General features: G+C 44.4%; 2 protein-coding genes and 1 long non-coding RNA gene across 3 annotated transcripts; 2 read left to right on the forward strand and 1 right to left on the reverse strand.

Annotated features, from left to right (window-relative positions):
- Positions 1-1984: 1984 nt before the first annotated feature.
- On the reverse strand, positions 1985-2798 carry LOC107277990 (RING-H2 finger protein ATL74). Its single transcript, XM_015792765.3, has one exon. It carries the CDS (start codon positions 2784-2786, stop codon positions 2061-2063), a length of 726 nt encoding a protein of 241 aa, XP_015648251.1. The 5' UTR covers positions 2787-2798; the 3' UTR covers positions 1985-2060.
- Positions 2799-4742: 1944 nt separating this feature from the next.
- On the forward strand, positions 4743-6707 carry LOC112936103 (ethylene-responsive transcription factor 14-like). The gene has a single exon (XM_026027478.2). It carries the CDS (start codon positions 6068-6070, stop codon positions 6476-6478), a length of 411 nt encoding a protein of 136 aa, XP_025883263.1. The 5' UTR covers positions 4743-6067; the 3' UTR covers positions 6479-6707.
- Positions 6708-17616: 10909 nt separating this feature from the next.
- Positions 17617-18464, forward strand: LOC136351345 (uncharacterized). Its single transcript, XR_010734364.1, has 3 exons — positions 17617-17786; positions 17866-18145; positions 18230-18464. It is a non-coding gene; the product is annotated as an uncharacterized lncRNA (long non-coding RNA).

Below are 18464 nucleotides of genomic sequence, written 5' to 3' on the forward strand. Positions count from 1 at the left end.
GAGGGTCTATTATAGGACCGTGTATTGTAAACACGTATATGCAGTAGGACCTATGCAGTATTGCAATACACGTGCCAATGCTAAGGCCTATTTACTTGATGGATTGAATATCTGTCAGGCCAGCCCACAGAAACTCATGAAAGCACACCAAAAAGGTCCAAGTAACCCATGGTCGATCAGTAACTACCAAATACAGCCCAGTAGGTAAGGAAAAAAGTTCACATTTGGTCCCTCCAACAGGGGTTGAGTTTCAATCGTATCCCTCGACCCCAAAAGTAGATATTGAGCACCCTTAACTTTAAAACCAGTGCAAATTAAATCCCTAAGCGGTTTTAGCTAACGTGGTGCCCCACGTGGCGTGTTGACCCGGTCATCGTCCTACGTGGTGCTTAACAATTAAAAAAAATAGTAGGACCTACATGTCTTCATTGGCATCCCTTTCTTCCTCCTCGACACCTCTCTCTCCCATCTTCTCTCTCCGCTAGTGAGAAGAACAAGTTGACGATGGTAGTCAGCCAAGGAGCGAGTTCCCCAGCCATTAGCCTCTGCTCTCCTTTGCCATCGAACATCTTCTTCTGTTGCTTCGTCGCCACTGCCTCCTCTCCTCTCTCTTTCTCCCCCCATTCTACAGCAGCATCGAGGAGGCCTAGGTGAGAAGCTCCTCACCGCATCACCAGTCGTTGCTTCTACCTTCCCATTGACGAGCTAGCGAGCTCGAGCTCACCGGCCACCACTGCTGATGCGTGTCCATGTTGGGAGAAACATGAAAAGGAGAGAGAGTGAGAGAAGGAAGAAGGGATATGTTTTAGCGATATGTAAGGCCCACCTATATTTTTTTTTGATTGAAGTGCTACGTAGGCGTCACGTCAGCTAATACTAGACATAATACTACTCTATCTGTTTTATATTATAAGACTTTCTAGCATTGCCCATATTCATATAGATGTTAATGAATCTATATATGTCTAGATTCATTAACATCTATATGAATATGGGCAATGCTAGAAAGTCTTATAATATAAAACGGATGAAGTACCTTGAGAGTTAGGACCTTGTTTAGACTAGTATTGCAATATGAGGAATACGTTGTATTCGGTTTTATGGCTGAAGGATACGTTTGAAACTCAGCCTTAAAGGAAAATGAGACGTAAAGTAAGGCCCTATTTAGTTCCCTAAAAACTTTTCGCAAAAACATCACATCGAATCTTTGGACATATGTATGGAACATTAAATATAGATAAAAAGAAAAACTAATTGCACAGTTTGCATGTAAGTCGCGAGACAAATCTTTTGAGCCTAATTAGTCCATGATTAGCCATAAGTGCTACAATAACCCACATGCGCTAATGATGGCTTAATTAGGCTCAAAAGATTCGTCTCGCGGTTTCCAGGCGAGTTATGAAATTAGTTTTTTCATTCGTGTCCGAAAACCCCTTTCGACATCCGGTCAAACGTCCGATGTGACATCCAAAGATTTTTATTTCACCAATTAAACAAACCCTAAACTTATTCCTGTAGGTAACATAAAAAGGCCACATAAAATGGATGAATTCGATATAATGATTAGTAGGCAATATGAATAAAGTAATACATAGAAAACATGAAATACTTGGTTGGTGTCAAATCATCAGATAATAATAAAAAATGAAAATCTGGTTGAACCGTCATGTGTTGTTCTTGTTAAATACCGTTGGAGGCATCACGCAAGGAAGTAATGATGGATGTCTCATTTGGCAGGCCGGGCCCATCTGATTAGGTGTTGTAGATGATGGTGTTTGAGTTTTTCTTTTCTTTTAAGTTTGGCAGGATTACCTTTAGTCATTATTTTCAGACGCCTGCTACATGGCTGATGCACATTGCATAAACGAAAGGAAAAAAGTATTAAAGGTGGTTGATTCCACTTACTATGTCTATTAAGAAATTACAGTAACCGGCAGTGTTGTACAGTCGGAAAAAAAAGAGAGCAAAGAGAAACGAGAATGTAATGAGGAAAATTAACAATGATATGGATGAGTTAATAAATATAATATGGGATTGTACAAGTAGATTAGTGTTGAGAATCAGATAGGGAGGATTGGAGTTGGGACTGGGGAGGTGGTAGTGTGGCTGAAGGAGAAGAAGGATCTGCGCAGCGTCCTACTAGGCCTCTCTGACTCTAAGACGGCGGGCTTTGGTTCCCTGCGGCTGCGGCTGCGGGTGTCGGAGTCGGAGAGTTGGTGCGGGTGCAAAATGATGGCGAGGTAGAGGTGGCAGGAGTCGAGGGAGAACGACCTCCTCATCGGCTGGTGCACGCCGGAGAGCAACTGGTCGTCGTCGTGCCGCGTGCTGGTGGTAGCAGCAGCAATGTGGTTGGTGTCGACGGTGACATGGGCCCTGCAGAGCGGGCAGGTGAGGGCGGTGGCGAGCCAGGCGTCGATGCAGTCGATGTGGAAGGAGTGGAGGCAGGGGGGCAGCCGCCTGAGCCTCTCCCCCTCGCGGAACTCGCCCAGGCACACGCCGCACTGCTGCTGCTTGTTGTGCTGCTGCTGCTGCTGGTAGCGGAGCGTTGGTATGCGGCGGATGGCCGCCTCCTCCAGGCCGAGGCCGCGGCGGGGTTGATCGGCGGCTAAGAAGAAAGAAGGAAGAGGCGGCGTGGGTCGTGCAGTTTGGTGGGAACGGCGGCGCCATGAGCAGGCGAGGAAGAGGTAGTAGGCAAGGAGGAGGATGGAGGTGAAAAGGATGCCGACGACGGAGACGGAGAGGACCAACAAGCTCCCGCTGCCGCTGCCCGAAAGAGCTGAACCCATCGCCACACCACTGAGTAGGAGTAGCTCTTCTTACTACTAATATGCGAGTTGAATTGCAATGCATGCTGATGCTGTTTCGCGGGGTCAGAGAGAAATCTATGAAGGGATATTATTAATTTGGCAATATTGGATCACAATTCACAAGGGAAGACCGACAGTCAGCGTCCACGCCTGCAGCCTGCCTTTCTTCTTACTAGTTGCTGGAGGGAGTACTTCACGTGCCGAGTGAGCAAGTCCATCTCTCCTCCTGCTGCTGCTTTCTTCTTTCTTTTCTTTTCTAGTGCTAGTACAGTAGCTAGGAGATGAGAGAGCACGTCCGCGTCCGTCCATATTACAAGTCCACGCGCTGGTCAACGCCAAGTACTACCTCTGTCCCACCCAAAATAAGTGCAGCCGTGAACGTTTGACCGTCCGTCTTATTTAAAAAAATTATGAAAAATTTGAAAATATTTAGTCACACATAAAATACTATTTACGTTTTATCTTCTAATAACAATAAAAATACTAATCATAAAAATTTTTCAAATAAAACGAACGGTCAAACGTTGAACATGAATAGTACAAAACTGTATTTATTTTGAGACGGAAGGAGTATACAGTACGCGGATGCATATGGTCGCAGCTCGCAAGTCGGAACAGGGACCTAGCGGGTCGCCTTCGACGGCCGCCTAAACTAAAATCAAAGGCAGCAAATGGATGGATGGATGGATGGATTTATTCCCTTCCCCAGCTGGGCCCTCCTTCCTCATCTCTCCTTTTTGACTCTCAAGTCAACTTCATTCCATTCCCATTCCCATCCCCATCCAATCCTCCCTAGCTTAAAAACCTACCTCCTCCATTTGCACATGTCAATGCCTCTGCCATTTTCTCCCTATATATTCACATACACATATGCGTACATGCCAATTGCCAAGTAGTAGTAGTATGCACTGGATGTGTCACATCCTCCACATAAAATCCTTTATATTTCGGGATGGAGGGAGTAGTATTTATGCATGTCATGGCATCTGCTGTTTTGCAATGCCAGTCCTACTCCTATCCTATGCACGTATCAGTTGGATCGGCCCATAAACATGCATACTGCCAGATTGTATCCAATCATCATACATGGGGCCGACAAGCTAGCCCATTAAGCATTACACACCGTCCCTTAACTTTGCTATTTCCTCACCTTCTTTTCTCTTCACTATACAACGACTTCTCATTACTAGTAAAAAAAACTGTTTACTTGGAAACTCGAACGTTTTCAAACTTTTCTTTTAACCAACAAAAGAAATTATTATACTTTCATCAATTTCAAAACTGGCTAGCTAGTGCGCAGGCTTCGCTATACAGCACTGCATTATATTGCAACTACTCACTCTGTTTGCAGCGCAAAATTTCGTACGACGTACGATGCTTTCTATGTCATCCTTGTGCCACTAACATCATGCATGTTATATTGAATACATATATATACATATAAGGGATTTGTGGATTTAAGGATTTACCCTTTATGTTTGTTGGCCAGCAAGTGTAATCGTATTAGATTCCTCAAACCAAAAACATCCTTGCATTATCTACTACTAGTATATAATTACATCTTGTATAATTAAATAGCAGAAGCAATAAAGAAACTGGGCAGCTGGGCTCATCTAACTAAATTTTAGTTAATTCCAGCAAAGACATTCCAATATTATTCCTTTTCGAAGGATCGATCAAACATGAATTTAAACAGCGTGCATGCACATGCGTGTCGCCGACCGGTCCTAGGGAAATCGAGGCCAATACGTCCCTATTCGTTTCAAAGTCCAAACAAGAATATAATCCCAAATAAAAAAAATTAAGGTGCGCAATTCATTCAAACCATCTCTTTTGTTCTTATAGAACAGTACTAGGACTACATGCATGTGTGAGTTATGTACTTGTATATACTATACGTGCAATCCCACTAACCTAAAACAATTGCTAATTGTGACAAAAGAGTCATTACTTAATAAAGTTAGCGATGCGACAAATTATATTTAGCCAGTCAATTGAGGCACGAGGCCTAACTATATACAAGGCTGCAATTCATCAAGGTATGATTCCATCCCTCATCATCATCTAGTTGAGCTTAATTTAGTTTGCATCCGTCCATACAAGAATCAAAAAGGATTCTCCAACTATACAAACACGGTGATGACAATTCAAAGAGAAAACAAGGTAGCGGTATAGCCTACAAATAAAAACAATACTGAGTAGTTTCAATGCCCAATGATATGCAAAAGTTAATAGCTGAAGTTAGGCAACTGTCATTGAACTCAACGCAAGTAGAACGCGTGAGGTACGGTCGGCTGGTTTAGCTATATATCTATATGGTTTTAGATAGTCACCTGAAATTAATTAAAGAATGACTCGACCTACATAAATTAGGCGTACTGATGCATGACCGGATCGATCATCCCGAACACGTAATATATACTCTCTAAATATTTGATGTCATTGACTTTTTTAAATATGTTTGATCATTCGTCTTATTAAAAAAATTAAATAATTATTAATTCTTTTCCTATCATTTGATTCATTGTTAAATATATTTATATGTATACATATAATTTTACATATTTCATAAAAGTTTTTGAATAGGACGAACGATCAAACATGTACTAAAAATTTGAACTGTGTTAAATATTTCGAAACGGAGGGATTATAGATATGCATTCGATCAAGCTCTCTGAAACCACGAGACCTGCTTTATTATTATATATGTTATTTAGTAACATTACTATATATATGTTTTTTTTAGTTAGCTAATTACAGGCAGAGAGCAACAAGGGATGGATGCAGAGGAGCGACCGGGGCCCATCTTCCACAATCTATGTGATCACTTGAGCGCGAGAGAATCGGCATCTTCCTCTCTGCTTTCAATAACGCGATCACAAATTGCATCTCCATTATCTTGAGCTCCCTTAGGGCTTAAGCTCGGAAGCTGCTCTTAAATACAAGTCCAGGCCCCTAGCCATTTCCAGCGCCGTCGCAGCTGCAGCTAGATAGCTATATATATATAGCGTAATCGATCGATCGGTTAAGCATTATATTCAGAGACATATATATATATATACTCCATGCATAGCTAGCTAGCTGAGCTGAATGATCGATCCATGGAATAGATCAGTAGCTAGCTATCATTAGATATATATACTTACAATATTATTAGCACACCCCTGCATCCCCGGTCCGATCCGTAACAGTAGTAGCTAGTTAATTTGATTATTGTCCGTCCGCGGCCGGTCAGTGGTCGCAATCGATCGATCGATATCATGGACGGCGACGGCGGCGGCGGATGGGACGATCAGGGCAACGGCGGCGGCGAGACGACCAAGTACCGTGGCGTGCGTCGCCGGCCTTCTGGCAAGTTCGCGGCGGAGATCCGTGACTCCAGCAGGCAGAGCGTCCGCGTCTGGCTGGGAACCTTCGACACCGCCGAGGAGGCTGCGCGGGCTTACGACCGCGCCGCCTACGCCATGCGCGGCCACCTCGCCGTCCTCAACTTCCCTGCTGAGGCGCGCAACTACGTGCGGGGATCAGGCTCGTCGTCCTCGTCCCGACAGCATCAGCAGCGGCAGGTGATCGAGCTGGAGTGCCTAGACGACCAAGTGCTGCAAGAGATGCTCAAGGGTGGCGACGATCAGTACAGGTCAGCAGCTGGGAGCAAGAGGAATAACTACTAGCTATATATGCTGCTAACCTACTTACAATCGCGATACATATCGAGGTTTGGGGATTTTCTTCTCACCTGTGTGCAGTGGCTGCTAGCTGTGTGCATGTATACGATCGAGATCGATTGATCAGTATCAGCTGGTTAATTACGATCTTTTAATTTCTTCTCCTCCTTAATTCTCTCAGAGAAATCTAATTAATCAGACAGACGTCGTCACTAAGCATGGCGTCCTTGCTGTATTGATCGTGATCGTTTCACCATCTTATATATATGTGTGCATGATTTATTTGCTTCCTTATGTGGTCTTTTGAAAAAAAAGATTTTAATTTGTTTCGTCAATAATAATTGTCGTCTATGCTGTATTTTTATATATACCGTTTACCCTAGCCATAACCCATATATAGCTGCTGGCATGCATATATAGTGCCCCATGCATATCTTCATGAATTTTCCATTCATATATCTTGGAGGCAAATATATACAGCTTGGCAGAAATTATGTGATGCGCTCCTGCAAGCATGATGTTTTTTTTGGTGCGATCGAGTGAGATTAATAGTTATTATGCACCGATTGACAGTTAACGGATGAAGGCCCGGGAACACATAAAATTAATGGTCCGGCCGAAACATAACACCGAATGCACGAGTCATATATATATCGCCGTTATATATTCTTAATATATATAATATATAATGGATGCACAAATATATGCTGAAATTGATTATGACCAAGCATTGTACGTATGCAAATACATTTCACGTACTTAATTACAAAGATCGATCACCGGAAAATCTACCAGATATTTTTTTTGTTTGCTTTTGCATCGCCAACTTTAAGATCAAATATGCTTAACAGTTAACGTGCTGTGGTTAATTAACTTAATCGTGTGCTAAAACATTTTAGTAACTGTGCACCTATATAGGTATAGCACATTTGGTATGGTTATTGCAAAGTCACATTAATTATTGTATGTTTATGATTAAAGTAATTTTATCATTCTTGAGAAGGTATTAGAATGTACCACATGTTATAGCATAAAACTTGGTACCTCGAGGTATGTAAAATTTTAGTATATATCTAGGTACTTTTCTCAAGGACCATAAAAAATTTCTATTATGATTATAACTGTTAGGGTTTAAATCCCAACAACCATATATGCTATACACAAATAGCTATACTTTTAGTACAAATTTGCTGAGGTTTTTAAGAAATATTATATATCTCATGTCTCCATAATGTTTACTAGAACGGACACACAAATGAGTGTGTACGTGTATATTGGGGTATATATATGTGTGTGCGTGTGTGTGTCTTTGAGAGGAGTATTTTTACGTTAGCTTATACTAGTATTTCGACTACCAGCATTATCACTATAGAAACAATATAAGTCATTGATTTATGAGTCCTATTTTTTTTTGAAAATTCACCGGGGGGGGGATTACTTCGAACCAACTTACAGCGAAGAGATACATGAGAGTTTCCAAGCATAGGAGCCCTTGAGGATAACATGAGAGAAAGTACTGAGAGATACAGAGAAGAGAATACAAAAGATTAAGAGTCTGGACTCTGGAGGGGAAGCTTTGACATTTTCCACCTACAAGATCACCTGACCAAGATCAAAATCACTAACGCTAGACCCTATCTCAACCACATCCGCTTCACACGCAGAATTTGAAACACCATAAAACAATAAAGCCGGGGGGCCATTTCTGCCACGAGCATATCGACTCGAGTTTCCGGCGATCAAAAGACTGTGATTGTCGAGGACCACCCGCATTAGTCCATAAAAAGCACGACTTCATTATGTTGCTGCTTGCATCAATGCCTGCCGGCACCCTTTAGGGGAAGGAAGCCCCAAAGAAGGGAGGGCCACTGAAGATTATGGCCATGGGCCATCCGCATCAAGACGTCTTCAATATGGATTTATGAATCCTATTACTAGCAGGAAAAGCTATTACACTCTATACAGTAGTTGATGAGGTAGTATTAATAGATAGGGCCGATTTTGGATGAGAAAATATTATCAATCTAATAAATTTATTCTTCTACCAGTACAAACCACCATAAAAATTGTCTAGAAATAAAGTGTGCATAAGCATACAACTAGCTATACTAGCTAGAGGCCGGCGCGCTATATATATGTGCATGCATATATATAACCAGCGAGGGTGAGGCTATGCGGCAGAAATTATAGCTACGTACGTACTGGCTAGAGAGGAGAATCATATAATTCATGGGGTCTAGCTTTAGCAGCTAGCTGGATCAATCATACTACGCCAGATCCTCACACCTCTGACGGGATACCTGTGACGGGCAAACGAATTGGTCAGTATTGACCATTACCTTTGACGGGTTATACGGGATGCCGTCACCGGTGAGGCATCTGGCCGCGGCCCGTCACAGGTATCCCCTTACCTGTGACGGGCCGAAAGGAAAACCCGTCAGAGGTATACCAGTGACGAGTTTTTCTTCCAACCCGTCACTGGTATCCCCTCACCTGTGACGGGCCGATACATTAGAAGCCGTCAGAGGTGATGGGCCGCCACCTGTGACGGCTTTCATTTCTGGCCCGTCACAGGTGAGCGGATACCAGTGACGGGCCGTTGAATAGAAGCCCGTCAAAGGTATGAGCAATACCTTTGACGGGCTTTTTTTATCTAACCCGTTTGAGGTGTGTTGGGTCTATAAATACCCCCAAACTGCCAACTGCTTTCCATCCCGACCATTGTACTGTTCACAAATCGGTTGGGAGGGCAAGGGGGGCGATTTTTTACTAAAATTCAAGGTAAAAAACATATTATTCTCCATTCATTCTCAACATATCGATCATCATTTATTTTTCTTCGTATGTTGTTGATTTCAGATGGATCGTAGATGGATGTACTATGCGCATCGTTCGTCTACCGAGTATAGAGAGGGGGTCACTGAATTTGTCACATTTGCGGATAATGACAGAAAAAGTAGGATGAGCATGCACATGTTGTGCCCATGTAGGGACTGTAAGAATGAACGGATGATCGAAGACAAGGATGAAGTGCATGCTCATTTGATAATGAATGGATTCATGAAGAAATATACCTGATGGACCAAGCATGGAGAGCAAGAGGCGCCTGATGTCGCAGCTGAAGAAGTGTTGGATCAGGGTGTAGAGAACACCGCCGCAGCTCGAGAAGGCATGTTCGTACCTTCTCCTTTAGGTGGAGAGACCATAGATTTGGACACTCAATGTCTATCTACAATGTTGCATGACATTGAAGACGCAGAGGACAACGACAGAGATTATGAGAAGTTTAGTAAGTTGGTGGAAGATTGCCAGATGCCGTTGTATGATGGATGCAAGTCGAAGCACAGCAAGTTGTCATGCGTGTTGGAACTGATGAAGCTTAAGGCTATTAATGGCTGGTCGGACAAGAGTTTTACAGAACTCCTTGAGCTGTTAAAGGATCTGTTGCCAGAGGGGAACAATTTACCTCAGACGACATATGAAGCGAAGCAAGTATTATGTCCGTTGGGCCTGGAGGTCAGAAGAATTCATGCATGTCCGAACGACTGCATTTTGTATTACAAGGAATACGCTGACTTGGATGTCTGCCCTATCTGTGGGGGATCAAGATACAAACGAGCAAAGAGTGAAGGTGAAGGAAGTAAGTCAAAGAGGGGAGGCCCAGCAAAGGTGGTGTGGTATCTCCCAATTGCGGAGCGCATGAAGAGAATGTTTGCGAACAAGGAACAAGTTAAGCTTGTGCGCTGGCATGCCGAAGAACGGAAAGTCGATACTATGCTGAGGCACCCAGCAGATTCAGTGCAGTGGAGGACAATCGATAGGATTTACCAGGAATTCTCAAATGACCCAAGAAACATGCGTTTCGCAATGTGTACGGACGGCATTAATCCTTTCGGTGATTTGAGCAGTCGTCACAGTACATGGCCAGTTCTGCTTGTTAACTATAACCTTCCTCCCTGGTTGTGTTTCAAAAGAAAGTACATTATGCTTGCCATGCTCATTCAAGGACCGAGACAACCTGGCAACGATATCGATGTGTTCCTTGAACCGATAATCGATGACTTCGAAAGGCTATGGAATGAGGGCACACGAACATGGGACGCATATGCACAAGAGTATTTCAACCTCCATGCGATGCTGTTTTGTACCATCAACGATTATCCGGCCCTTGGCAACCTTTCTGGCCAAACTGTGAAAGGGAAATGGGCGTGTTCGGAGTGTATAGAGGAAACAAGAAGCAAATGGTTGAAGCATTCACACAAGACGGTCTACATGGGTCACAGGAGATTTCTCCCAAGGTATCACCCGTATAGGAATATGAGAAAGAATTTCAATGGACACAGAGATACAGCCGGACCCCCGACAGAGCTAACAGGGACAGAGGTGCACAACTTAGTGATGGGAATAACCAACGAGTTTGGAAAAAAGAGGAAAGTTGGAAAGCGAAAAGAGAAGAGCACATCGAAGGAAAAAACAGAGGAGCATGTGGAAAAACAAAAGACAAAAGAGAGGAGCATGTGGAAAAAGAAGTCAATATTCTGGAGACTACCATACTGGAAGGATTTTGAAGTTCGCCACTGCATAGATTTGATGCATGTCGAGAAGAATGTATGCGAGAGTTTAATGGGATTACTGCTTTAACCCAGGTACTACAAAGGATGGTCTCAACGCCCGACGAGATCTGGAAGATATGGGTGTTCGGTCGGAGCTACATCCCATAACCACGGAATCCAACAGGGTTTACCTTCCTCCAGCCTGCTACACTCTCTCGAAAGAAGAGAAGATTGATTTGCTAACATGTTTGAGTGGTATAAAGGTTCCATCTGGTTACTCATCAAGAATCAGTAGGCTCGTTTCACTGCAAGATCTTAAGTTGGTTGGAATGAAGTCGCATGATTGCCACGTTCTTATCACACAGCTGTTGCCCGTTGCAATAAGGAATATTTTGCCTCCTAAGGTGCGACACCCGATCCAGCGGTTGTGTTCCTTCTTCCATGCAATCGGCCAGAAGATCATTGATCCCGAGGGACTAGATAAACTACAGGCAGAACTTGTGAGAACCCTATGTCATCTTGAGATGTACTTTCCTCCAACTTTCTTTGACATAATGGAACATCTTCCGGTGCACCTTGTGAGGCAAACAAAGTGCTGTGGTCCAGCATTCATGACGCAGATGTATCCTTGCGAAAGGTACCTGGGGATCCTTAAGGGTTATGTACGGAACCGTTCACACCCCGAGGGGAGTATCATCGAGAGTTACACCACCGAAGAGGCCATCGAATTTTGTGTGGACTACATGTCAGAAACATCTTCAATTGGATTACCACGATCTCATCACGAAGGGAGGCTTGACGGTGTTGGTACTGTTGGAAGAAAGACTATTAGGTTGGATCGGAAGGTGTACGATAAAGCTCATTTCACGGTACTACAGCATATGACTGAGGTGGTGCCGTACGTTGATGAACACCTTGCAGTTATCCGACAAGAGAACCCAGGCCGATCAGAGAGTTGGGTCAGGAATAAGCACATGTCTTCTTTCAACGAGTGGCTGAAGAACCGAATTGCCAGGTTGCAGAACTTGCCTAGTGAAACACTTCAGTGGTTGTCACAGGGTCCTGAATGGAGTGCCACCACCTGGCAAGGATATGACATAAATGGATACACCTTTCACACGGTCAAGCAAGACAGCAAATGCACAGTGCAGAACAGTGGGTTACGCATCGAGGCTGCTAGTGACGGTGGTCGTCGTGATCAATACTATGGTAGAGTTGAGCAAATATTGGAGCTAGATTACTTGAAGTTCAAAGTCCCGTTGTTTCGTTGTCGATGGGTCGATCTTCGCAATGTAAAAGTTGACAATGAAGGTTTCACCACTGTCAACTTGGCTAACAACGCGTACAAGGATGAACCGTTCGTTCTCGCCAAACAAGTTGTTCAAGTGTTCTACATAGTTGACCCGTGTAACAAGAAAGTACATGTTGTTCGTGAAGGGAAAAGGAGAATTGTTGGATTGGACAATATTGCAGACGAGGATGATTACAACCAGCACGTCCACGGCATAGGTCAAGAAATACCTCTAGAAGAGGAGGAGGAAGAAGATGAAGTTCAATATGCACGTGTCGACCATGAGGAAGGATTATTTTTGTAATTTATGTACGTAGTTTATGTCTACATGTCTGTTATCTGTATGACTCTAATATGTTCGCAATGATCAATAGTATATTGCTTATGAAATAGTCAAATAAAATAATTAAGTGAAGCACCCACTAGAAGTGAAATAAAATAATTAAGCAAGTATAAGCATTGGAAATAATATAATTAAAGTAGTATAATAATGAAGTGCAATTACTACTGTTAGTGAAATAAAATAATTAAGTATAAAAAAATATGTAGTGTATGTGAAAATATGTTAAGGAAAATAAAAGAACTAAGTGAAATAAAATAAAATAAAATTGCTCTAGGCAAACTCACCTGTGACGGGCTCTATCTGTAGGGCCGTCACAGGTGACCTCACCTGTGATGGCCCAGAGTGTTGGGCCCGTCACAGGTGGTCTTACCTGTGACGGCTCCACGGTTGGCGCCCGTCACAGGTGAGGCCACCTGTGACGGCCACATAGTTGGAGCCCGTCACAGGTGAGTTTGACTAGGGTTGACCTAGGGTTGGACATCTTCTAGATCGATCCAGATCCGGCGCCCACTCTCACTCACTCACTCTCTCGACCGCCGCCTCGCCTCTCTCGACCTCTCTGCCACCCTCTACGCCCTCCTCTCCACCGCCGCCTCGACCTCTCCACCGCCGTCCTCGCCGCCGCCAAATCCGCCGCCCTCTCCGCCACCCTCTACGCCCTCCTCTCCACCGCCTCGACCTCGACCTCTCCGCCACCATCTCTGCCGCCGCCCTCTACGCCGCCCTCCCCACCGCCGCCTCGACCTCTCTGCCGCCCTCTCCACCGCCGCCGCCTCTCGACCGCCGCCGTCCATCTCCATCGACCTCTCCGCCGCCATCTCCGCCGCCCTCTCTACCGCCATCTCCGCCCTCTACGCCGCCCTCCCCACCGCCGCCTCGACCTCTCCACCGCTGCCGCCTCACTCACTCTCTCGACGGCCGCCGGGACCTCCTCTCAGTCGCCACGCCAGGACCGTCGTCGCCGCCACCGGGATCTCCTCTCCGCCGCCTCCTCCTCTCGACCGGGACTCGTCGTCGCCGTGTGCCGCCTCCTCTGCTCGTCGTCTCCTCTCCAGGTACCCCTCTCTCTCTGATGCCCATGAATGGAAGAATTGATTCTTTGATAATTAAGGAACTTTATTAGGTTTAGGGTTTGAAATTTAGTTCAAATGGAAGAATTGATTGATTGGCCGCAGATTTAATGTTGTTCCGAGGTTATCAAACCATCACAGAATACAAAATGCATGGGGAATTTTGGTGGATTGGTCAGTGTAGTCCATGGACGGAACCGACCTAGACACCAAAATTCTCCATGCATTTTGTTTTCTGTCATTCTTTGATGATTAAGGAACTTTGCAGATTATCTAAACTTGTGGATTTATATACCCTTTTTGTCTATGAATAGGTGAATTGCATGAATTGTTGTTTATATACATGATTTATATACCCTTGCTGCTGCTGCCACATAAATAATTGTGGGCTGTTTTATTATCTACACTTGATTGAATTGAATGGATGAATTGCTGTTTACATGAAGTTAGTAGTACTGTCTGTTTTTTTTTGATGAAATATATGCATATTTGAGATGTGAAATATATGAGGTGATGAATTTGGACTATTTGTGGATGAAATATATGCAGTATTAGATGAATTAGTCTTTTTGTATTAGATGATTTTAGGATTAATTTTGCTGCATTGGTTGAATTTTGCATGATTTTAACTAGATAAATGGCCAGTGATGTTTTATGTTAATACACCCCTGCCACTGCTGTTATTGTGGGCTACTTGTTAATACACCCCTATTGTTGCTGCCCCTGTGGAGTATCTTTGCCCCTGTTGCTGCTGCCCAATGTGTTCCTTGTTAAATGGCCAGTGATGAATTGCTCAATAAGAACAAATTATCTACACTTGTTCTTTCTTTATGCATAAGAACAGATTTTCTGCACTTGCTCTTTTTTCTGGATTGATAAGAGGAGACTATATACACTTGTTTTCTGTCATTCTTTGATGATTTATATACCCTTGCTGCTGCTGCCCAATGTGTTCCTTATTAAATGGCCAGTGATGAATTGCTCAATAAGAACATATTATCTACACTTGTTCATTTTTTTGCCCCTACACTTGTTCATTTATATACCCATGCTGTTGATACCCCTGTGGCATATATACTCCTCCTGCTGCTGTTTTATGTCAATCATGCAAATTTTGTACCCTTGCTGCTGCTGTTTTTTAAATTTGCATGATTGATTCAGTGGTTATATACCTCTACACTTGTTCTTTTTTTATGCATAAGAACAGATTTTCTGCACTTGCTCTTTTGATGTTATGATTTCCTCTTTTTATCCCTTCATGCAAATGATTGTAATTGATGCATATTTCTCAGCAAAACTGAGGCCATATCTTTCATAGTATACCCCGTATTACATTGGATCTAATGCTATTTAGTCTAATGGTAGGAAATTTATAATCTTTTTCGCGAAAGTTAAACCATGTCAACGCCCGGCGCAAACCCGCCCTCCCCAACACCTGCGAGGATCCAGGAAGAAGCAAACCCAGCCACAGAGGCAGTTGCCGAAGGTCATCCCGCGACAACGGCGGTCCAACAACCCGAAATTCATGGTAATTTATAGGATAAATTTTCACCACATGACCACATAAATTTTAGCTAGCACCCCTTAGCAAATATTGCCTTCTGTTTGTGCTGCAGAATTGCCGCATGAACAACATACGTCGATGTCGGGCGGGACAAGTGCAAGTAGGTCTAGTAGAAATCCGCGGTCACAAAATATATGGCCGACCACAGTGCAAGTTATAAGAGAGGTTGACGCTAGTGGTAGGCCCACGGCGCCCAGGACTGTCATTGGAAGATGGTCTAACTGCTGCGGGATAGCGGCACGTGAGAACTTCGGGATCCTCCATAAAGATATCGGGAAGGTCACAGAAGCCGAGAAAGAGCGAGCTTGGACGGCAATGGAGAAATGGTTCACATTTCCAGCCGAAGCAAAGGATAGGCTCAAGCGGAAGGCATTCCAAAAGATGGGCAAAGCTTGGAAGAATTGGAAGTCGAAGCTCTTCACCGAGTTTGTCAACCCGCCCGGCAATCATACGCCGTTCGATGAATACCCTCAAATAACCGAAGCGGTTTGGGAGGAATTCTGCTCTCTCAAGACCACCCAAGAGTTTAGGGAATCAAGCGAGGCACATCGCCTACTGCAACAGCGGAATGAGCACCCGCATCGGCTGGGCACCGCAGGGTACATCTGCAAGGAGGCAATATGGGCTCAAGAAGATGCAGCCGCTGCAGCAGCGAATGTCCCTGCCCCGTTTTCAGACATCCCTGAACAAAGAGCTCGCAACTGGGCGCGGGCAAGGGGTAAGGTCAACCCGGACGGCTCTGTCACATTTGAGAACAAAAGTGATGCCGTCGTCTATCAGGAACTGGTGAGTTCACTACTTAACCTAACTAATTTCCGTTCGTATAAAGTACAAGTTCGTATAAACGACTATCTTCTTTTCTAGTTGGGCTTGGTTACTGAACAAGCTTCACAAAGCGAGGTTGAGTCCGCGCCGAAGAGGCGCGAAGATGACATCCTCACAAAGGCGCTCGGAACCAAAGAACATCCTGGCCGAACTCGGGGAATTGGTAGCGATGTGCCCTGGAAGCATGGACTCCCTCAGTACAGATCCCAATACAGGAAACGGAAAGTCTCCAAGGAAGAGAGGGACGCTCGTTTGAAGGCCGAACTTAAGGTTGAGGTCATTCAAGAACTAGAAGCTAGCATGAATGCAAGGGTGGAAGAAAGGGTTAACAAGGTCCTCGCCGACATGAATATACCCCGAGTCACAACACCTGCTGTGCAACCAACTCCTCGTGTACAACACGACGCGAGTCCGTCACAGCATAGGAGTAGTTGTGCATCCACAGAGGTGCCGGCCCCTGGTCTCCCGATCGCACCACTAGTTGCAGTGGACCACATCGAGGTAATTGTTGTTATCCGATCCATATCTAATAAAAGACATGTACACATTCCAATATTAAATTCAAACTTTCACCTTATGCAGGGCGCAGCACAGTGTGTCCTACTAGCGAGAGTCCACCCAACTTTCGCTCCTGAAGTCGCTGAGGGCATGGCTTTCAAGCCCTCGGTTACAGACAAGGTCCACGGCGCAGACCTGCTAGCTGGGTATGCCAAGGTGTCCATCGATACAGTAAAGGACACCTGGTCAGGCTATCCGCTGCCCGTGCCCCCAAATGATGAAATCATGACTTTGGGCGATGCGCGCAAGACGTTCATACAATGGCCCAAAGAAGACATAGTTGTGAAGATGACTCCTCGTCCAAGTCGACCGACGGAGCTTACACCTCCCAAGTCTAAGCTATCAATTGAGGCTCCCCGTGGACCGGCATTGTCAGTACCTCATTCTCCCGGTGGAGCTGATATGGACTTGGCAGATATAGCTCAAAGCTTGGCTCCAATAAAGACCACAAGAAAGGCCGATAGCTCCCCACCACTTGTCAAGGGCCAGAAGCGTGAACGCGGCAAGGGGAAGGTCGGGGAGTTGGCGCCGGAGCCAAAAAGGGGCAAGGCTGCGACGTCGATGCCGGTGAGCAAATCGGGGAAGGTCGTGAGGGCGCCAGCCCAATTTGAGCTAGGCATGCCATTGGTGGAGGACAATGTGTTAGCTGTGATGGGTATTGCTTGCCGAGAGCTACATAAGCAATACATGGAGCTAAGCAATGCCAAGCGGAAAATGAGGGAGTCATCCATAGTTGGACATCACGACCACCAGCCGTTCCTATCGTCGCCTGCCTATATAACTATAGGCTTTGATGACCTCTTCGACCTTTTCAGGATCCGGAAGTTGGACACTGGTCTTCTTAAATGCTACTCCTTGTAAGTGCATACCTTCTATACTTGTGATATGACTGGACTATATCTCCTAATTAAATTAGTTCTAATACGTACATATTTTAAGGTTGTGTTGGATCGAGAGTCGTCGCCATGGTAATCAGGTTGGGTTCCTTGATCCATCCATGGTGAATGAGGTTAATTTACGACAGAGCTTCACTGAGGTGGTTGACTATGTCAACCGGTGTTTATGGGCCCATCAAGACAAGGAGTACATCATGTGCGCACACAACCAAGAGTAAGAGGACAATACCCTTCGTGTATATTGTTTTTGAAGTTAAGGTTCTTAGTACTAACACTACATAACCACTGCGCAGGCGACATTGGATTCTCCTAGTCATCGTACCTAAGTGGAGTCGGGTTACCTACCTTAACTCCAATAAGTCCAAAGATTATGATTTCAGTGAAATCACCAAGGCCTTAAATATGGCTTGGGGCCCATATGTGGAAAAGGGTGGTAGGCACAAGGAGGGCAAGAATGAACTTTATCATGACACCAAGTTTGCATGCGCACAACAGATCGGAGACCAATGTGGTTTCCACGTGTGCCACAACATGTCAACACTTCTAAGAGAGGTGAAAGATTTCGACCCTGAGGTTGTTGCTAATGGCGAATAAGCTCATTTCAATATCTAAATTGCTATTCAAAACGTGCTAATTAACCTCTTATTTATTAAACAGAAAGGTAGAGCTGGCTTCAAGATCTCACCCATCAACCCCCCCGCTATCAGAGGCGAATTGTGCGCCTTTATTCTTGCAGAAATAATGAACAAGAAAGGACGTTTTCATGCCAAATAGACTCATGAACTTGGCTAGATAATTTATTGTGATGTAAAAAAGATGTTTTTATAATTTCTGGCGATGTAAAAAATTATGTTTTTATAGAGTGCAATGTAATTTACTTTCATATGTGCAA

This window comes from Oryza sativa, chromosome 8 (assembly GCF_034140825.1).
Source record: "Oryza sativa Japonica Group chromosome 8, ASM3414082v1".
Classification (NCBI taxonomy): domain Eukaryota; kingdom Viridiplantae; phylum Streptophyta; class Magnoliopsida; order Poales; family Poaceae; genus Oryza; species Oryza sativa.

What these genes read in the sequence shown, in the direction of transcription:
- LOC107277990 (XM_015792765.3), bottom strand. Translation starts at nt 2,786, where the DNA reads ATGGGTTCAGCTCTTTCGGGCAGCGGCAGCGGGAGCTTGTTGGTCCTC.
- LOC112936103 (XM_026027478.2), top strand. Translation starts at nt 6,068, where the DNA reads ATGGACGGCGACGGCGGCGGCGGATGGGACGATCAGGGCAACGGCGGC.